This window comes from Chiloscyllium plagiosum, unplaced genomic scaffold (assembly GCF_037043375.1).
Source record: "Chiloscyllium plagiosum isolate Xiang-an unplaced genomic scaffold, Cpla_swu_hap1 HiC_scaffold_5, whole genome shotgun sequence".
Classification (NCBI taxonomy): domain Eukaryota; kingdom Metazoa; phylum Chordata; class Chondrichthyes; order Orectolobiformes; family Hemiscylliidae; genus Chiloscyllium; species Chiloscyllium plagiosum.
In genome coordinates this window covers 95,711,447-95,734,106 of record NW_028270143.1, presented here as the reverse complement: position 1 = coordinate 95,734,106, position 22,660 = coordinate 95,711,447, and the positions used below count along the sequence as shown (strand labels likewise).

The 22,660-nt window shown below is 40.0% G+C and overlaps 2 protein-coding genes across 17 annotated transcripts in view; one reads left to right on the top strand and one right to left on the bottom strand.

Annotated features, from left to right (window-relative positions):
* LOC148149990 (uncharacterized) overlaps nt 1-10,228 on the bottom strand; it is a 43,766-nt gene extending 33,538 nt beyond the window's left edge. For 4 of the 12 annotated variants that reach the window (XR_015757252.1, XR_015757247.1, XR_015757249.1 and 1 more), the window contains exon 1: nt 9,847-10,228. Coding sequence is in view for 2 of the 12 variants with exons in the window: in XM_087987518.1 (XP_087843644.1) it covers nt 4,574-4,840; nt 9,847-9,856 (277 nt within the window). In the remaining 10 variants the exon portion in view is untranslated. The other 8 variants (XR_015757246.1, XR_015757250.1, XM_087987518.1 and 5 more) reach the window with 5 other exon arrangements.
* A 200-nt stretch (nt 10,229-10,428) lies between these two features.
* The window catches only part of arhgap12b (Rho GTPase activating protein 12b), a 200,324-nt gene continuing 188,092 nt past the window's right edge, over nt 10,429-22,660 (top strand). For all 5 annotated transcript variants that reach the window (XM_087987515.1, XM_087987514.1, XM_087987513.1 and 2 more), the window contains exons 1-2: nt 10,429-10,587; nt 17,420-18,225. In XM_087987515.1, the coding sequence (XP_087843641.1) occupies nt 17,494-18,225 (732 nt within the window). In that variant the 5' untranslated portion in view covers nt 10,429-10,587; nt 17,420-17,493. The remainder of the gene's footprint in view (nt 10,588-17,419; nt 18,226-22,660) is intronic.

The window sequence follows — 22,660 nt, the reverse complement described above, 5'->3', positions numbered from 1 at the left end:
CCCGACCCCAGAGAAAAGACTTTGTCTATTTATCCTATCCATGCACTGACTCCTAGCTCTGTGCCCAATCCTTCCTTTATTTTCGTCTGGTTTCTACACAAACTGTAGCACCTAATAGTGCTCTGAAGGCGGCACAGACACCACTCTTTGTGGATATTCTTTATTAGCACTCATTATTCGTGCTGAATGCTGTTGGGAGGACAATCAGCTCATCTTTCTACTGTATCTCACCTAAATATGTAGTTATGATACTAGATTTACAACTCAGAAGTCATGAATTCCCTCTATGGCAAACTGCAAAGTTGAACTTAAAAATTCTAGTCATATGTGAGCTAACACAAGAAAATGATCATAAAAGTTGGTGACCTGTTCTAAACATCTAACTGGTTCACAAGACTAACAAGAATGAGAACTTCTCACTTCTACTTAGGTTTATCCTAAACCTTACTCCAATCTAGACCAGATGGAAAATGGAAATGTTCTTTCAGTTTAGCAAACCATTCTGTTAGCAATACATATAGATTAGGCAGCAGTTCCCACATCCCAAAAATAAATGGGAAAAACTAAATTGGTTCCAATATGCACAAACTCCACCTGTTGAAATGGCTTCTTCTCCTGACCCCACGAGCACTCCTGGATTAGATTTGCAGTTTCTTTCTGACCCTCCTGTTCCTTGTCTACTGTTGCCCTTAGTGGCAACATCCATAAATTTGCATGAAAAATTTTCATGAAAAGGTCTCTCTCTCTCTGCTGCCCTGCTGTAGCTGAAACCTTTGTCGATGTCCTTGTCACTTCAAGGCTCAACAACTGGAATAGTACTCATGTTCAAGTTTCCTGATAGATGGTATTGAATTAATTCAGTAGCTCATCACAGCCTCTCATTAAGTTCTACTTCACTCTTTTTCCATCCTATACTTGCTCCATCTTGTGGTGCAGTGGGTAGCCTCTGAATCAGAAGTTCCAGGTTCAATTCCTATACGGGAATTGATCACCAAGGAAGGTACAATTGTAACATGTTCAAATACATTGTATCAATTTGCAGGTTGATAATCAGTGAACTTCAATAGAAGCAGCTAAGAGTGCAGAGACTCATCTGCTAAGTTACAGACCAAGATCACAGCCTCTGCCATGACTATCCATAGTTCTAAATTACACCATGCATGTTCCCATGGCAACCTGAACACCCTGCATGATTTGACATATGCCAGCATCACCATTGAATTTAAAATCTTTATGCTCATCTACAAGTCTCTTCACATTCTCACCTGTTCCTTTACCTGCAAAAAAAATTAGCTATATGTTCCAGTTTATCCCTCTTTCAACATTTGTCTCGTTTGCAATACTTTCTTCACTTGGGTATCAAATCTTCAACTGTTTTGGCCCCAATCTCTAGAATGATTTCCCTAACTCTGCCTAACTTTCTACCACTCCACTCCTTAAAAGGCTCCTAAATCATACCTCTTTTACTTTAACTAAAAGACATACTTTTATGTAGCATCATTCATGATCACAGGGCATCCCAGAGTGCAATACAACTAACTAAGCATAGTGTAATCGTTGTATAGTAAGAAACAAACACTTGCCAATTTGTGTGCAGCAAACATCTACCAATGCAATAACAACCAAACTATTGTGTGATTTTGATTGAGGGATAAATATTGCTTCTGAAAGATGACACCTCCAAAAATACAGCAAGTCCCTTAGTAATACACTAGAGTGTGAACTGAGATTTTTGTTGTGTCATGGAGCCCACACACTTCTTACTTAGTGACAGCATTGACCTATTATGGAACAGCTATTAAGTCTCTGATAATTTCCAGGTTTTTCTTCCGTGAAATGATATTGGATATCTGATTACAAGCAATCTATAAATGGAAGTTGTTATTGTGTCATTGTCACCATTTTGACCACAACAATATAATAATTATCCTAATGTGATTAATTTCAATGCAATGCTTGAAAGGGAGATATGAAAAACAGCTCCCAAACATCTTGGGGTTTAACAAGGTTGACTTCACTGACCATCCACAGGAAACTCAGCAAATCTGTTAGTGGATGAAAGGTTATAAAAATCGGTGACTGATACTTAAAAAGAATTTAAAGTGATGGATCACAAATTTATATCTTGAAGGTGACAACTCTATACTCAAAAACAGACAGACAATTATTGACAACTGAGGAGGTAAGATTCAACATAAAACTAAAAAGAAAAAGCACAAAAGAGCAAGCAAAGATCTGACAAATGGGCAAGAGAAAAAAAGCAAAGGGTGACAAAACAGCTAGTACGAACCTCATAGGTAATATGAAAGCAAATTTGGAAGAGTATCAAAATCACCACAGAAAACTTCACAATTACATAGTAAACAAGAAAAAGCTCAGTAGAGCTCAGACATTCATCATTTTGTGCAAACCCAAAGTTATTATGGTTATGCAGTTTGTCTTTTGTTTCCCCCTGTCTGGTTGCTGCTTTGTAGCTTCAAAACTGAAAAATAAATCTTTCAGTTAAGAGTTTCCATCTCATGGTTGAGACTCCCAGACCAATCCATCCACATTTCATAACCTGATATGAAAACTGCTCACATTTTGACAACTGTGAAAACCATGAACGGCAACAGGATAGGGAAAGTGAGCAGTTAATAAAGCATACAGTATCAGATGTGGTAAACTTGTATAAAACACTAGTTACACATCAGTTGGAGCATGGTGTATAGTATGGGGGCAATGTTTTAGGAAAACGGTTAATGCATTGCACAGAGTGAATATGAGGTTTACAGAAATCGTTACAGTGTTGAGAAATTTCAATTATGGAGATAGATTGGAGAAATTGGGACTGTTCCTTGGAGAGGAGAACCCAGTAAAGAGATTTGATAGAAGTTTGCAAAATCATGAGGAAGGTGGACACAGTAGAGCAGGAGAAACTGTTCCCTCTCAAAATGGTTATGAATGAGATAATTTGCAAAGTAAGCAATTGAGATGTGAGCAAAGACTTTTTCACACAGCAAATCATTTTGAATCTAGAATTTACTGAAATATGTAGGCAGGTTCAATTTAGGCATTCAAGAGGCACTGGATGATTACTTTTAGAAACAATAGGATGATGAGGATAAACAGGAGAATGGCACTGAGTCATAATGAATATTCAGAGATGTTGCAGACATAATGGGCTGAATAGCCTCCTCCTGCGCTGCAATAATTCTGTGATCCTCAGCAGTTGAGACAATCCACAACATTCTAAAAAAGTTCATTTGTTCTATCTCCCAATGTCAACTGTTACGTCATCATACAGATTTTTAATCTTTAAAAAAAAAATTAAATGTTTCAGTATACAGCTGAGTGACAAGGCCAAGATTTCACGTTTTACAACTTTTATCGACTGAGCATTATTTTCTTTCTGGAGGCAACGTATTCTTTAAACTACAGATAGGAATGTTCCATTTTTATGTTTGTTACATATTGGACTTACCCTGAAATTCCAGTCCTTATTATAATCAATCCACATTGGCTCTCAGCTTTCAATAGTTTTCTGTATCCCTACTTTGCTAAGTAGCAACTTCAACTGACAATCTTCAGGCACTTTCTGGAGTTTCTTAAATCCACCATCCACTGTAATGCCTTTTCTCCAATCCATAACGGGACAAGCAGACTTTGCTCTTTGCTAACCACACAAAACTGCTGTTGTCGGAGGTATTGGTGATTGGTAGGAAAGTTTGTAATCTGAACTCAAAAATGACTTTCTATGCCCTCTTTTACATGAAAGACATTAACTTTTTTCCACGTAGAAATGTTCATTCGCTAATCATGACCACAACTCTTAACTTAGAAATAAATGGGCAGTTTACAACGCAAAACATTTTCAATGAGCTAACTTCAACATCTTTAAGGGACCTTAGGAGACTTGGTATAGGGTGAGCATGGAATGGAGAGAATGGAAAGACAACGTGCAAGGTGCTAAATTAGGCAGGATGGGGAATCCAGATTTCTTGATGGCAGGTTGAGAAAGAGATCAAAATAGCAGCATCTTGAGCCTCATACTTGAAATACACTTGCATCTCATTTAAAATTACATTCTACCTTCAAGAAAAAAAAAATCAACTCATGAAGGAATTCACTCAGCAAAAGTGAAGGAAAATCAATTTAGTTTTATACCAGTCTTGGAAAGGATCTTAAAGGTGCTGGTACACTCATGCCCTTTCCTTCCAGGTGGTAAAGGTTACAGGTTTGAAGTGACTGTCAGAGGTACTGAGCCAAGTTGCTGCAGTGCATCTTGTAGATGATATACATATACTATTACCACTGTGTGCTGGTGAAGACTATATCTATTAGGAGGGCTCCTTTGTCCTCCCTGGTATTGAGCTCCTTACATCCATCCAGACAAAGGGAGAGTATTCCATCACATTCCTAACTCGCACACTTTAGATATTGGACACATGGCAGAGAGACAGGTCGGTGACTCACTGCAGAATTCCTAACCTCTAATCTTCCTTTTCAGGCAGTGTGTTTATTTGGCTAGTCTGGTTTAGTTTGTTGAAGACGGTCATCACCTGGAACTGATATAATGCAAAATGTTGCTTACCATTTATAGACACAAGCCCAGGTCTTGCTACATAGAGAGGGACTGCAGAGTCGTGAACAGTATTGAACAATGTGTAATAGTCAGTGAACATCCCCATGATGATTATAGTTGGGCCTAGAACACCACCCTGAACAACTCCTGAAAGAACAGATGATCGATCTTCAATAGTCACAACCAACTTCCTTTGTATGGGTATGAACCCAACCATGCAGAGATTTTCCATTGACTCCAATTTTACTCGGGATCTTTTGATATCATACTTCCAAGCTGCGAAATAGAAAAGCAGATAATATCTAGGCAATTTTCAGATAAAAGTAAAAGTATTAGGATAGTGATAGCAGGGGATTTCAACTCCCCTAACATTAAACAGAGGTAGGTTTACAGAGAGCAACATTTTTTTAAAATGCAACCAGAATTTAAAAATAAAGTGGGTAAAAGTTCCAAGAGAGGGATTTCCTGAACTTAGTCATGGAGTCCTACAGCATGGAAAGAGTCTTCAGTCCAACTGATCATTCTGAATATAATCTCAAACTAAATTAATCCCACCTGCCTGCTCCTGGCCCATATCCCTGCAAACCATTCCTATTCATATTGACCGAAACACCTTTTTAAAATGGTAATTATGCCCACATCCACCATATTCCACAAGTGAACCACCCTCTAAAAAAATTGCCTCTCATATCTTTTTTAAATCTCTTTCCTTAATGTGCCCCCAAGTCTTGAAATCCTCCATCTTAGGAGGAAAGACACCTACCATTAACCTGCTCTATACCCCTCATGATTTTATAAACTTCTATACCTCACTATTGATTACACCACCCCCTAACAAATCTGCCACTAAAGAGTATCCTGTACTTGTACTTATCCACTACATTTAATGGATTGAAATCACAACAGGGTATATTCTCAGTCCTTGACATTGTGAATGGGTTCTGTGAAGGAAAACAGTATATATGGATCTGATTACCTCAGGGATTCCACTACAGTCCAGCCATATTTCATCACTATAGTTAGCCAAATTGATTTTACCAATACCTTGTTGTCTCAGTTGGTGGAAAAGAACATATCTGGATATTACTTCATAGAATCCCTGGTGCCCATGGGTCCGAGCCTCCTTACCTAATGGAAACAACTTCCCAGTGTCCACCCTTTCTAAGCCATGCATTATCTTGTAAGTTTGAATTAGATCTCCCCTCAACCTTCTAAACTCTAATGAATACAATCCAGGATCCTCAGCCGTTCATTGTACGTTTGGCCTTCCATTCCAGTGACTATCTATGTGAACTTGTGCTGGATACGTTCCAGTGCCAATATGTCCTTCCTGAGGTGTAAGGCCCAAAATTGGACACAGTATTCTAAATGGGGCCTAACTAGAGCTTTATAAAGTCTCAGAAGCACATTGGTGTTTTTATATTCTAACTCGAGATAAATGACATTACATTCGCTTTCTTAATCACGGACTCAACCTGCAAGTTAACCTTTAAAAGAATCCTGCACTAGCACTCCCAGATTCCTTTGTACTTCGGCTTTATTAATTTTCTCACCGTTTAGAAAATAGTGCATGCCTGTATTCTTTGTTCCAAAGTGCAACACCTTGCATTTGCTCACACTGAATTTCAGCCATTTCCTGGACACTCTCCTAAACTATCTAAATCTTTCTGCAGCCTCCCCATCTCCTCAGTAATACCTACCTGTCCACCTAACTTCATATCAGCAGCAAACTTCACCAGAATGCCCCCAGTCCCTTCATCCAGATCATTAATATATAAAGTGAACAGCTGCGGCCTCAATACTGAACCCTGCGGGACTCCACTTGTCACCAGCTGTCATTCTGAAAAAGGACCTTTTATCCCAACTCTCTGCCTCCGTCAGGCAGCCAATCCTCAATCCATGCCAGTAGCTCACCTCGAACACCATGGGCCCTCACCTTACTCAGCAGCCTCCCGTGAGGCACCTTAAAGGCCTTTTGGAAGTCTAGGTAGATAACATCCACTAGATAACATCCTACTTGTTACCTCTTCAAAAGAATTCTAACTGGTTTGTCAGGCACGACCTCCCCATACTAAATCCAGACTGACTTGTTCTAATCTGACTCTGTATTTTCAGCAACTTAGAAATCTCATACTGAACGATAGATTCTAGAATTTTACCGACAACCGAGGTTAGGGTAATCGGCCTATAATTTTCCATCTTTTGTTGTGATCCTTTCTTGAATAAGGGGGTTACAACAGCGATTTTCCAATCATCTGGGACTTTCCCTGACTCCAGGTACATTTTCAAGATCACAACCAAAACCTCCGCTATTTCCTCAGCCACCTCCCTCAGAACTCTAGGATGTAGCCCATCAGGGCCAGGAGATTTATCAATTTTTAGACCTTTTAGATTTTCTAGCACTTTCTCTTTTGTAATGGCTATCAAACTCAACTCTGCCCCCTGACTCTTCTTAATTGTTGGGATATTACTCATGTCTTCCACTGTGAAGACTGACACAAAGTACTTAAGTTCTTCAGCTATTTCCTTATCTCCCAGCACTAGCCTTCTACATCAATTTAGACTGGTCCAATGCCGACTTTTATTTCTCGTTTGTTTCTTATGTATTGAAAGAAACTTTTACGATCATTTCTAATATTACTGGCTAGCCTACCTTATATTTGATCCTCTCCTTGTTATACTCTGTTTGTTTTTGTAGTCTTGCCAATCTTCTGATTTCCCAGTGCTGTTGGCCACTTTATAGGCTCCCTCTTTTTCTTTGATATATTTCTTGACTTAGTCAGCAGTGGCTGTCTAATTCCCCCCCCCCCCCAGATAATCTTTCTTTTCTTTGAAATGAACCTCTGTACTGCGTCCTCAATTACACTCAAAAACTCCTGCCATTGTTGCTCTACTGTCTTCCCCTAGGCTCTGCTTCCAGTCGATTGTCGTCAGTTTCTCTCTCATGCCCATGTAATTACCTTTAACTGTAACACCATTACATCTGATTTCACCTTTTCTCTTTCAAACTGTAGACTGAACTTTACCATAATATGATCCTTGCCTCCTAAGTGTTCCATTACTTTAACATCTTTTATAAAGTCTGGCTCATTACATAGCACTAAGTCCAGATTAGCCTGCTCCCTTGTGGGCCGAATCTCAAGCTGTTCCAAAAAGCCATCCTGTAAGCATTCCATGAATTCCTTTTCTTTGGATCCACTGGCAACATTATTCACCCAGTCTACCTGCATATCGAAGTCCCCCATGACCTTGCCTTTCCGACATGCCCCATCTCCCAGGACATCTTGCACCCCTGATCCTGACCACTGTTCGGAGGAGTGTATATAACTCCCATTATGGTTTTTTTTGCCTTGGTGGTTCCTCAACTCCACTCACACAGACTCCATGTCATCTGACCCTATGTCATTCAGTGCTATAGATTTAATTTCATTCTTAACTAAAGAAGGTAAACCCACCCTCCTCTGCCCACCTTCCTGTGTTTTTGATAAGTTGTAAATCCTTGGATGTTTAACTGCCAGTCTTGAAATCCCTGCCACCACATCTCTGTGAAGCCTACCACGTCATAATCATACCCTTCCATCACTTTGCTGATGACCGAGAGCAGACTGATGGCGTGGTTATTGACAAGGTTGAATTTTGTCCCGCTTTTGTGGTAGGACATAATTGAGCAAATTTCCTCAAACATGCCATGTTGTAGCTGTATTGGAATAATTTGGCTTCAGGACTACAGTGGAAATGTTGTGAGGGCCCTTAGACTTTGCAGTATCACGTACCTTCAGCCATTTTTTGATATCAAGTAGAAAGAATCAAATTGGCTAACGATTGGCATTTGAGATGCAGGAGGCAGAGATAGATCAACCTAATATGAAACATGAAATATTTACAAATGGGAGTTTGACAAGCATTTTGGCTATCTCTGCACTATCAATAAATAAGTCTTGTGAGTGACAATGGAGTTGGCTGGAAAGTTTCAAATGTGAGGCAGCTTACTTTTACCCTTGGAAAAGCTTCTCCCACTGCACGACTGGGCAATTGTCTAGTGCTGACAGTTGGAATCTCATTTTAATTTTAATTGCACGGGTACTGGAAAAAAGGTAAGACATAGGAAATGGGCACACTTTGGTTGATGCCATCAGGAACCGCACACTGTTGATAAAATCACTCTCTCAGAGTCTACTCATCATAATTTCAGAAACTGCTGCCATTGTCTCCAAACAAACCTTCCATTGATCAGACTTACTGACCAGAAAACTGCAGAACAGGTTTCATGATCACCTTCATTTTCCCCAAATGTAAAGTGAAAGTCTCAAAACATTATAATTCTATAAAGCACAGAATTTTAACAAAATAGATTAGATTAGATGGGATTCCCTACAGTGTGAAAACAGGCCCTTTGGCCCAACTAGTCCACACCGACTCTCCAAAGAGTAACCCACCCAGACCCATTTTCCTCTGACTAATGTACCTAACACAGCCAATTCACCTGACCTGCACATCTTTGGTCCGTGGGAGGAAGCCGGAGCACCCGGAGGAAACCCACGCAGACACAGGGAGAATGTGCAAACGCTACACAGACAGTTGCCAGAAGCTGGAATCAAACGTGGGACCCTGGTGCTGTGAGGCAGCAGTGCTAACCACTGAGCCACCCATTTAAAACTTAGATCATTTAAAACTTCCAGGATTCAGTTTTGAAACTGTGCACTGATCAGTATTCTTAGCCATTCCGTATTTCCTCAAATATAAGCAGACAGAGCAAACGACCTACCTTTGAACCGAGCACAAATGACTACATCTGCATATCAAATGTTTCTGAAATTCATCGATTTCTGTGGATGGTTGAATATAAACATAAATAGCGTGACCTCCTTCAAAAGATCAGTTTAAACATCAACATCTTGATATATATTAAACTTGAAGGATCCTGTTTCTTATACAAGTCCAGATACAGCTGGTTTAGAAGATAACCCGCTCTCTCCAGTTCCAATTTAGACGTTAATCCTGAGACCTTAAAGTTTATTTCTTTTTATTCACTTGTGGGGCACCAGTGTTGCTGGTTGGCTCGCATTTCGTACCCAGCCCTACTGCGCTTGGGAAACTGGTGGTGAGCCGCTGCACCTCATATTTTGTACGTTGACCCACTATGCCTGTTACGGAGTGAAATTCTGCGGGTGTGTGTGGAAGGAAACTAATTTAGCAAGAGGAGAAAACCATTTTGCCCATCCAGCCTTTCTGCTATTCGGCATCATCGTGGCTAACCAGGTTGTGATGTTAACTTAACTTACATGCCTCCATAGCCCTTGACTCCCTTCTACGCTGTCACAACTCGCTGGAGTAACGCCATGGGAATCGAACCCCGTCAATTCCAAAGTCTTCACAAAAGTTTTGATGAGCCCCTTTCGGTTCACGATAGTCGTCTCCGTTGCTTCACCAGCATGCACCCCGCAACGCCAACACGAGCTAAAGGTTGTATTTTTCTGAGCGGGAGGCATAAGGAGGGCGGGAGCGGCTCACTATCCCTCGCCATAATAAGCTTTACCTTTCAGGCGAGAGACAGCCTCCGCCAACAACTATCCACACACTACCTATGACAGGTGGAAACGGGTCACTACTCGACGACCGGCCTGACCGTGCGCACGCATCACTTCCCATTAAGCGGGGGAGGGGGGTGGCGCGAGGAAAAGAAGCCATGTAAGGGGGTGGGGCAAAGTCAGGTGGGAGGGCGCGAGGAAAGGAGTTGGACGGTTAGGCGTGGCGGGAGCGCGAACGTGCGCGCGGATAGTTGGAGATGCCCGGCGGGATCGCGCACGTGCGCCGGGTGGAAACGAGGCGAAATCTGGTTTGTTCGACTGCAGGGAGTGGGAGGGGGAGGGAGTGGGATTAGTATCATGACATATATTGACAAAAAGAATCAGATCTGTAAGAGAGACTTCAGTTTACAGACATTAAATAAGATCTCCAGGAAGTTTAACGTTCCCCTATCGCCTGTGTCTCTCCCCGGCTGTTGTGCTCATCGTCCGAAGCAGGTGCGTGGTGGATTTTTCTTTATTTATTTGTCAAAGTTTGGAGCGTGAAGTGCATTCGTAGCGAAAAGTTTCTCCGGTCTCGCTGTTTGCTGCGGATACGTTCGCAAATACGAGACGATCGCGTTCCTCTTCGCCGTGGGGTGAGCAATGTGTAGGTGGGGGAGGCCGGGGCCGGGGCCTCGGTTAAAACGAAGGAGGAAACAGCAACCACAAGGAAACCTCAGATTTACTCAGTGGCCGCCCTTACCCTTTACAGATTAGACACAGTAAATCACAGGGAAATCACCCGCACCGTGACAGGCGTAGCGTCCTGACCCTTCAAACACAGCGACTCTGTAGAACCCCCTCACTGCACACCCATCGCCCCTTGTCCGCGAACCCCCGCCCCGTGCAGCCCCTAACCCTCTTAAAACACTTAACGCCACCCAGTCCCTAACCTCCTGCCCACACAACAGCATTATCCTCTTACCTACTCGTAGATCAGCACACAACCCCTGCGTAGCCCAGTTATCTTCGCAATCACCCATACTCACCCCAAACGTGACACACAACCGCCACATCGCCCCCGTCGATACAGCCCTACTGTCCCCACGCAATCCCTGCTTAATCCACACAGCCATTTCCCCGCACAACATTCAAATGCATGCCTCCACTCCTTTCTTCCCCCCTCCGCAACATGTATTTGTTTTATATTGACCGATATGGTTGAAGACTGGGGAAAGGAATCAGTAGATTTTCTCAGTATATATACAGAATGATCACTTTCCCCTTTGCCTAGTTGTTATTTCATTTCTGGAGCCACAGGATTTTTCTTTGTTCATCTGCATTGTCTACAATTATATTTATTTGCGAAAGAAGTTATTGCTCTCCTGAAAATTGTAATTGCTAGTTTAATGTAGTGCTAAAATGAGTTATAAGTTATGTACGTTGCCTATAGTTTACATATTGATTTATAAAAGCCTTGCCTTATTAAAACAACTGGGAATGTTTTACTGATCAGGAATGAACTGGTTGACAAGTTATTACATGACCAGCTACACAATTTTTTAAATTGCAAGTTTGTCATTTTTTTCCCAAGATGCCTCCAATGTAGTTAGCTTGCTAGGGAGCTCCTCCTCACTGTGCACTTTAATCCTTGCCCAATCTCTGCCACACTTGGCCTTTTTTCTGCAAAATTGTGTTCCACTGTAAGTTCCCTTGATTGTAATAGCAGACAATTAGCTCTAAGGTTAAAGTAATTGCTGTTTCAATTGCTATTTCCCTTTCCCCAGCCACAGGTTCCCACTGAATTCCTTCCAGCAGCACGGAATTATTACAGCACAGAAGGGGACCATTTGGCCCAGCAAATTCGCGGCATGGTGGTTCAGTGGTTATCACTGCTGCCTCACAGTGCCAGGGACCTGGGTTCGATTCCAGTGTTGGGCAACTATCTGTGTGGAGTTTGCACATTCTCCCTGTGTCTGCATGGGTTTCCTCCAGCTGCTCCAGTTTCCTCTCACAGTCCAAAGATATGCAGGCTAAAAATGCCCGTTGTGTCCAGGGATGTGAGGGTTAGGTGAATTAGCCATGGGAAATGCAGAGTTACAGGGGTAGGGTGGGTGGTGAGTCTGGGTGTGATGCTCTTCGGAACATTGGTGTGGACTTGTTGGACTGAATGGCCTGTTTCCCTGCTGGGATTCTGTAATAATGCTGCTTTGATGGAGGGTCTCTGTCTCTTCGGTGTTCGTGTTTGGACTATTCTGGTTTGTCAGCTTTAGCTAAAGCTTGGTTACTACCCAGCAATATACCACGCTGAACTGGCAAATGCATTTCACTGTTAGTGCCAGATCATGTGGTGGCCTCTAACCTTGCTGTTATCTTTACACTTTAACTGGTCCAAACATCTCTGGATCCTCATTCCAACAGGAATTGCTCTGCATTCTGTGATGCTCTAGCCCAGATAGCTTCTTCATTCTTTGGTACACCAAATTTTAACAAGGGTTCATCAGTACTCCCTGCTGATTCCATCCCACTGCAGAAGTTATGACTGACTTTTGACTGCTATTGTCGCCTCTGCATTCCATATTTGTTGCTGCTGTATGCAAGCTAATTAATGATACATAACCAGCTGACATAACAGAAGCTTTCCCAATGATCATTTGCACAATGACCCAGTTGTGAACCCAATGCTTCCTTTTCTACATCGTTGTTTCCTTTGTCTTTCAATCTTTTTATTCTCTTTGCCTATTCTAGATCTCTTCTCATCTGTCATTAGACTTCCTTTCATTTCTGCTCCTTCAGGTGCTGTGCTTTTCCCAGTCCGTGCCTCGACCCTTCAGATGGTCTTATTCTTCTGTTGGCATTCCAGACTTGACTGCATCTGAGGTTAGGCAGAAATTTATCAATGTGCCTAACTTGGCATTTTTAAAATGTTGTATCAATCCTATCATGGCAGCGACCCAAGCCCCCTCATCCTCAGCGCTATCTTGCTGGCCTCCTTATTCTCACCCAGCATACTGGCTAGGTGTTGATATAACCAATCTCCTTTCTTTCCAACTCCACTTACCTGCCTGGTTGACCTGCCTCCAGCCTTTGATACAGTTGACCATGTCACTCTGTCATTGAGCTGAGTGGAATTAAACTTTCTTAGTTCCATTTATATCTGTCTAATAATAGCTATGGAATCACCATCAATATCTTCATTTGCTGTTCCCACATCATTGCCTCTGTTCTCTCCCAAGGATCTATCCTTATCCTATTCCAATTTCTTGTCTTCAGTCCATGCTGCACACTCTTTGCTCTCACCACCAATTCCATTCCTGTCCTGGAGGCTGAATTGACTTTGCAACCTAATTTTCATATTTAACTCAAACAAGATGAAGTTTCAGCCAGGTAGCTGCACTGTTAGTATTTCACCTTTCTGGTAAGTATCTGTCCTGCCTCAGGTCTTGTGAAACCTTCATCATACCTTTGTTACTCCATACTTAACTATTCTAACCCATCTTGCCCTGCCTCCCACATTCTATCATCCATAACAATGAGGTCGTCCAAAACTCTGCATCTGCATCCTAATTTGCACCAATTGGTGAAGTAGGCTGACCTGTGATTAAACGGTCATTATCTTTATTTTAAATTTCCATATTTTCAGTCGTTTGGCAATCTAGTCCCCCACCACCATAAACTTCCCAGATATCTATGCTTCTTTAGTCCAAGTATCATGCATGCTCAATTTTAAAAGCTGCAACATTGGTTGTATTATTTGACTACATAAGCTTTAAATGCAGGAATTCCTTCTTCACATCTTCTCTTCTGTCCACTTCACTTTTGTCCTTAAACTTTTTTTTGGCCAATCTTGCAATTGTGTGTCCTAATAAAGTTCAGTGTTAAATTTTGTTTAGCTAGGAATCCATGAGGTGGAGTGGTGATCAGCATCAGCAGAGTTGTATTAATCCACAGTCAGTAGTTCAGTGTGAGAATACAGTAGACAAGCCTGAAACATTTTCAACCACCTTCAGCTAGAATCGTTGAGTGAATAATCTATCTTGAACTCCTGTTAACCCCCTCAATCATCACATATGCTAGTCTTCAGCCAGTTCATTCAACTCCGTGTGATATTTTTTGATATTACAGAGTCACCTGATAGTGTCGCAGCTATGGTGCTGCAGCTCTGGTGTCCTCCAGAAGTAGTTGAAATTCTAGCCGAGCTGTTTCAAACTGCAATAATGCTAGCATCTACTGACTGTGGAAATTGCCAGGTAAGGCATATCCACAAAATGTAGGACAAATTCATTCCAATCAATTATGGCTGATGGAAGGTGTAGTTGACAGTGCTATCAGGCAATTCTCATTCATCTGTTCAGCAACACTAGTTTGATTCTGTGTGCAGAATTCATGACCATCTTCAATCAAGCAGTGTCCAGAGGTGAGGTGAAATGGACTGACTGTCTTTGACATCAAAGTAGCTTTTTGCTGAATTTGACATGAAGGAACCCAAGTAAAAAATGAAATAGGAATTCTGCCAGTGGGACTCACATGAAGATAGTTGTGACTTTTTTGAAGTTAATTATCTAATCTGTAGGAGAATGTTATTCAGCTGTAAGAAATAGAAGTAGTCCATGTGGCCATTGAATCTGCTGCATCATACCAAAACGTCATGGCTGCTCTGATCTTAATCACAAAGTCACTTTTCTGTTTACTCCCTAAAACCCTTGATTTCCTTGATCCTAAAGAATATGTCAGTCTCGATCTTCATTACTGTGGCTGCAGGAGCAGACCATTAAACTAGGTGTTCTGTCCAACTGGCAGGACATGTCCAGTAGAAATACTTGCACAGTGATATACAGTCAAGAGGAGGTGGCATTGAAAGTGACAAGGAGGAGCACTGAAGGTGGCAAGGTGTAGAATGTACTCTGGGAGTTATCAGATGTCCTTCACCAGGAGTGGTTCATTAGCACCATTGGTGACTGTGCTGATTGAACCACAAAGGGCATAGTATCTAGACTGGGTCTGCAGCAAGTCGTGAAGAAACCAGCAAGAGGGAGAAACATACTTGACCTCACCTTCATCAATCTGCCTGCCGTAGACTGTCCTGACAGCGTTGATATCAGTGATCAGTGCATGGTCCTTGTGGAGAAAAGTCCCATTTACGTGTTGAAGATATTTTCCACTATATTTTGTGGCACTAGGCACTACCATTGTGCTAAATGCAGTAGATTTCAAACAGATCAAATAACTTTGGATCATGAGCAGCAGTAGAATTATATTCCCGATTCTCCATCCTCATGGCCCAGCTTATCCCCCAATCTACCATTGCTATCAAAGCAGGGAATCAATCTTGGTCAATGCAGGAGGGTGTGCCAGGAGCAGCACCAGGCGTATCTAAAAATGAGATATCACTCTGAAGCTACAACACGGGACCACTTGAGTGTCAAACAGCACAAGTAGCAATTGATAGGATTCAAGCAATTCCATGACCAAAGGGTCAGATCTAAGCACTACAGTTCTTCCATATTCAATCAAAAATGATGGAGGTTAGTTTAAAAATAAACTCATCGGAGGAGGAGGGTCCATATATGTGTCTATCCAGAATAATGTTCTGGGAACCTGAGTTCAAATCACGCCGAGGAAGATGGTGAAATTTGAATCTGATAAAAATCTGGAATTAAAAATCTAATGATGGCCATGAAACCATTGTTGATTGCTTGGTGAGTACCACTGATGAAAGGATGAGGTGGATCTGAATTAGTGGTTTCCAGTTAATTAAATGCTTCTTTACCATCAAACCCTTCTCAGGGAGGGCTTTTAAGTTCTGTCCATTATGCTCAAAATGCTTCTGTTTGTACCTCATGCTGCAAGTATACATTAATTGACATATATTTGGCAGTTAAAGCATAACTGCAATCTTTGAGAAGATCTTTCATGAAATTTCAGAGATGGAAGGCTGCTGAATCTTTCCACCATGCTTCTCCAACCCGTTCTGTGCTCACAAAGCATTCTAAAGTGCCTAGAATTGGCTGTACCTCCAATTAAATAATCAAAAGACACTCTAGCCTCAATACCTGTACAATATTACTGGTTTGCCCTAGTACATCCATGTATACTTCCAAACAGAATTAAAACCAGTCTGTTGTAAATGAAATCAGAAAATGCTGGAGAAACTCGACGTGACTGGGGTAGATCTGTGTAGAAACAGAATTAACATTTTCAGTTAGATTATGACTTCTTCTGAATTCCAGAATATCAGAACTAGTTAACATATAATGATGACTTTATAATTTTCGTAAAATTATGAAACTGATAACAAAACTTGAGCTTAAAAATGCCATGAACACACCTTGAAAAAGTGAAATCATATTTTAATAAAGATCAAATAAAGTCCTGTTCACGAAGCAACCCACTTAAGATCAACTAGTATATATTGTACATGAAAATATTACATCAAGCAGACTTTACCACACTTCACTGTGAATGCATAGATAAAAGGTCAGAGTTTAAAGCTTATATCTTTCTTGTGCTTTTAGTAAATTACAAGTAAATATTGGTTGTTTAAAGCTGTACTTACTTTCAGTCCAGTTAGACATTGTGGCTTTTGAGAACCATAATTGTCCCAAAGAAGAATAATGAACACATATGCATGACAAGTCCTTGAACTACCAAAGTAAGTTACCACTATACATAATTCACAATTCAAGCATGAATAGTCAAAATCAGATTGACTGAAAGTAGAGATATCAGTGTTACACAGCACAAGACTCCTGTATTTTTAACATAGTGTTTTGTGTTATGTTTGAGAAATGTTCAATCTGCTGGATTGTAAATATTACCATCGTACCTGAAAATCTAAACCCTGATTTGTAGTTTCATTGAATAGTTTTCTTGAATTCATCTTTTGTGTTTTCCTTTTTGTTGCTGTTTGTTATTAACAGCTTAATGATAAGCTTTTATCACTTTTTTTTGCACGATATTATCTAAACTGTATTCATTCACATCTTCTCTAGGTCTGTCTTAGTGTTTAAGTTGCAACATATATAGTACAAGTTAAATATCATGGAGTGAAAACTTGTTTTAAAAATAATTTGTTGTAAAATGATTGTGATTTGGTAAGAGATTTTATTCAGTTCTGACCAGAGCAATAATTTTAAGATTACATGAGAAAACTGACACACAGTTGCATTGGGTTTTAATGTCAGGGCTTCCCAATCTTTCAGTGATGACAACCATTGGATTGCCAGCTGAAATTTTGGAGCCTTGAACTCTGAGATAATAATAGCAGTCATGGAGCTACAATCAATTGATAACCTTCAGTATACTGAGGATAAACAAACAGTACTTAATGTGTCTTTTTTCCCTTCAGCTTTAGCACAACTTTGAAAACACATCATGTGGATTAGTGCCAGCTTCAAAAAGTGAACAATAATTAATTTTGAGATGGCTGAACAGGACGGAAAACTGGATATATCTATCATTCCAGGACAGATCTATATCGAAGTGGAGTATGATTATGAGTATGAGACAAAAGATCGAAAGATTGCAATAAAGCAAGGTGAAAAATATATTCTGTTGAAGAAGACAAATAATGATTGGTGGCAGGTTAAGAAGGAAGATGGCTCGAAGCCTTTTTACCTTCCAGCGCAGTATGTTAAAGAACTACCTCGGAAGGCATTGATGCCACCAGTGAAACAAGTACCTGTTTCTGTTAAAATCAAATCTGCTAGTTTAAGTGCAGATGCCAAACTACTGCAGGTATCCACTGAAAATCTTTCCAAACCACTTGATTACTCCAGTTCTTTCAAATCTTCTATGGGACAATTGCAGGCTCAGACTTCTATACAAAACCAGATGAAAAACCAAAGCACAAGTCAAACACAGAACCAGGCTTGTGTTCAAGGGAGAAGCCACTTGTCTTCTGGAGTCCAAAGTAGTGCCAAAGCTAGTGACCATAGTAAAGGGTTTGGAGAGAGTACATCACAGTATTTAAGAGATATAAATCTTAACCGAATTTCAGGTCAATCACAAGATTTTGAAACCCCGGATGTAGAGAAAATAAAAAATTTGGTTCATGAACCTTCATATGACTGGGCTCCAGAGAATTCAGAAAGGCACCGTCAAGACTCTGAATCTGGAGACGAGCATAGTAGCAGTTCCACAGAACAGTTTCAGGTATGAATTGCACATTGTCACATGGATTATGATAATTTTGCTCTTTATTACAAACGGAGTAAAAATGTGTTGTTTCAAATTCATATTTTCACGAAGACTTGCACCTTTACCAATTTGATTTTTAGTTATTAGTCTTACATCAAGTTGATTTTTTTAAACCACATGACTCTTTTGGAGGGGAGAAAAGTGATTTTTTTGATGGGAAGTTACATATTGGTAATAATGATCTTTTCATACTGCATTGTCTGCTATAACCATGGCAGCAATTGCCATAGTAACTCTACTTTGCAATTTCCTAATTTGCTAAATATCAAGTCAATTTCAATTACAATTTCTGAAAATTAGAAGTGAAATTATTTTAAGTTTCCTGAAATAATGTATTTGCTTGCAGAATAACAATAGTAAAAAATACATGCAGTTTGCCGAAACATTGTTGATCAAAGTATTAAGTGATTGAACCTGTTTCACCAGCAATGACTGAACATATTCTGATGTTGATACATAGTTACTGGGTTGCAAGAATACATCCTGAACTGTACTTTGAGATACCCTTTAAGAGCCATAACTGACAGCTTACATTCATAATGTTGAAAAAGAGTATATTTTGTTATATTGGTAATCCAGTCATTTTTATTATGACAAACCGTTAGTGATTTTGTCAAATACTATTCCTGTGAAATGCTAAATTCCTTGTTTAATTATGTAGATTAGTTGAAGATATTAATGGTTTACTTAAATTTTGAGAAGAAAATTATGGTGCATATGTCTATCAGCATTTGAAGATCTTTTCTTTAAATTGATTATCAGGCCAGCTTGACCATATTGAATTTTATTGAGCTGCAGAGTAACTGAATGATGAATGAGTACAAGCCTAATCCATATGTGTCAGTTTGCAATTTGGGATATTTTTTAAGCAGATGCTGCAGAAACTCTTAGCATACTGAAGGAAAATTAGAGGGTGTATCTCATTTGTAGTCACAAAATAAGTCAAGTTCCTTTTCATTGTGTGCTTTTACGAAGCTGCTGGTGTTTGTGCATCAAATGCTACATTTTCTGCTCTTTCACTGTGAATAAGACAAATTTCATTTTAATGAAATGGACTATTGGGATTTTCTATATTTGGTTCTTGTATTCTGTGGTTAGTTTTTCTTTGCATAGCTGTGATCTTGGCCATGCACAGTATTCTTTAAATTTTTCCTGGGACTGGAGCTATCATACAGTGATGTCATGCATCGATATCCTCACTGGGTGATTGGATTGTTTCATTGTAAAGAAATGCATATTAGAATGTACAAACTGTAAAATATCCCAGTTGTCCTTCCTGAAATAGATCTGATCATGCACTGATTGCATAGTTCTTCTAAAGTAAGAAAAGTAAATGGATTTTTAATTAAGTGTTTACATTTTTCCTTCATAATTTGCAGTTTTACTGGGCATAGAGAATATAATGGTCTGGATTTTGTGGAAATAGCAGTAATGCATTGCATTTACATTTGCCTACAGACTTTGTTATTGTACTGGAATATGTGATTATTAGGAATCAAAATCAGTACAGCTCCTTGACAGGGCATCTGGTACTTGTGTGAGGTGTGCATACAAACTCTATGCCTCCTTAATTAGACTGGACAATGTTGATTGTTTACAGACACCAAGTTAGGAAGTGTAAGTTAGATTCTTTTAATTCTGCGCCATTATGTGCAAAAAGCAAAATGGACAGGGGAAGAAAGATGGGACTAAAAGAGAGAAATTGTAGGCAAAACAAAAGGTCTGCTACAATAATACAGAGTAATCTGACTGTGCAATTTTTAAAAGTTACATATTTACCCCATGATTAACATCCCAGTGGTTACAACTGACCAGTCACTGACTGGGGTAGCCATATAAATACTGTGGCTACGAGAGGAGGTTGGAAGCTAGGAATCTTGCAGTGAGGAGTTTGCTTCTGACTCTTCAAAGTCTATCTATCATTTACCAGACACAGGATCAGAATTGTAATGGAGTTGCATTCATCCTCACTTGATGAAGGGTTTCTGCCTGAAACATAGATTCTCCTGCTCCTTGGATGCTGCCTGACCTTCTGTGCTTTTCCAGCACCATACTCTCAACTCTGATCTGCAGTTCTCACTTTCTCCTCCTTCATCCTCACTTGCCTGGATGAATGCAACTCCATCAATATTCAAGCTTGACACCATTCAGGCAAATGTGGTCCAACTGATTGGCACCACATCCATGAATGTTTACATCATTCACCATCAACGCTTAATTGCAGCCGTGTGTGCCATCTACAAACGACACAACAAAAATTCACCAGGGCTCTTTAGATAACACTATTCAAACCCAAGGTCATTACCTTCTAGGAGGGCAAGGCAATAGATATATGGGAATAGCATCACCTCCAAGTTCCCCATCCAAGTCACTCACCATCCTGATTTGTAACTATATCACTTTTTAAAATGTTATTAGCTCAAAATCCTGAAAATTTGTCCGAACATCATTGTGGTGTACGTATACCAGATGGATTGCTGTGGTTCATGAAGGAAGATCACCACCGCTTTTTCGAGAACAACTGGTATTGGAGAATAAATGCTGGTGAAAAAGCGAAGCCTGAATCTGATGAATGAATTTTAGTAAAACTAGTGGGAAACCAATCAAAAATATATATTTATCATTGTCCTGAGTTTTGCTGCACATATCTGCCTATTTTTCAAATCTCACTAAAATGATAACCAGCAAGGTAATACGGCTAGATGTTCATACAGTGGACTTAAACACCCTAACATTGTTTTGAGAGAATATTATCTTTCAAATTTTAGTACAAGCCCCAGAGACAGTGCGTTAATTGAATATCAATTGCATCCAGGTGATGAGCATTATCTGGGGACTTGCGTTATCTCCTACAAATAACCACAGACTGAATCTATGGTTTGAGGAAGGGTCACTGGACCCAAAACGTTAACTTTGATTTCTCTTCATAGATGCTGCCAGACTTGCGGAGCTTTTTCAGCAGCTTCTGTTTCTGATTTATAGTGTCTGCAGTTCTTTTGATTTTGAATTCATAATTTGTTGGCATTAAGGTAAATGCTTATAAAGTGTAAATATAAATAAATAAATATTGAAAGCTTGACTTTTTTATGCAAGAACATTGGATTATTTACATGCATCACAGTAATATTTCATCTTTTGGAATTAATTCCTTAACAATTGAAGCTTTTTCTGCTGGAATAATGAAAAATAATTCCAGGTCATTGATAGTGAATGGTGTGATGAGATATTTGATATCCACTACATAAATCGACGACTTGACATTTTTCAATATATTTTTCCTTGAGTTGATATTTACTTTCTCTTCAAAATCTTTCATTGTGACTGCTCAGAGCAGGCTCAGGCTTTGTTAGTCTCAAGCTAGCCATTAGAATTTGACTTATCCTATATTCCTTGTGGGGAGTTGTTTACACTACACTCATCTCATATAGCACTTCTAGCTGAGGTTAAGAATTATATGTATAAACTGTGTTCAAAGATCTGGCAAATGGAACATCATGGACTGAAAGCTAAACTGTGACTTGGTTTTGTTTGTTCATGATGAACTGTTTGTTCTCTGAACTTTAAAATTGCATTTACGTTTCATTTACTGTAATGTTTTCTCTTTTAAATCAATCGCCACATTAACAAAAATAAAGATTTTCTCCATTTTGAGAAATAGATTGGCCAATCTGCCATTGTGGTATGTTGTTTGACAGATATAGACCAGTTTTAAAAGTCTAATTTATATTAAAAAAAAGCCTTTCCCCATCAATTAAAGGAAAGAATATGCAAGTTTAATATGGAACAACTTACTAAAGGTGCTTAGTTGAAAAGGTAGAAAACTTAGTATTCAGGTAAAGTTCATAGTAGCTTCAGTTGTTTCATGTTTAAAAATGTCTTCAGTAAAGCAACATCTTAATGAACTCTTACAATTTATTTAAGAGAGTCTAAAAATTCCTTGGCCTTCTCTGGCGATCCAAGGTTGTACATGGACCCTTCATGGCTGAAGCGTAGCGTAGCTGGGTAGCACAAGGAGTACTGAATGTTTAAGTCCCTTAAATGCTTCTTCGCTTCATCAAACGCCTTCCTCTTTCGGACCAAAGCTGGGGAAAAGTCCTGGAATAACATAATCTTGGATGCTTTATCAATCATGGCTCGGGGATCTTTCCCAAGATTTCTGGAAGATTCCAAGAGCATGAGCATCTCCTTGTAGCTCTGCAGCCGGAACAGGACCGGGCAGGGGCACTGGTTTGAGCCAGGCCCGCGCACTGCAACCCGGTAGGCCCATTCCACCCTTACCTGGCCTGATCCAGCCTCCAGGTTTAACAGCTGTGGAAGTCACTGCTCGAGGAACACTGCAAGCTGGCCTTCCTCTTCCCGTTCGGGAAGGCCCAGCAAACGAATAGTCGAG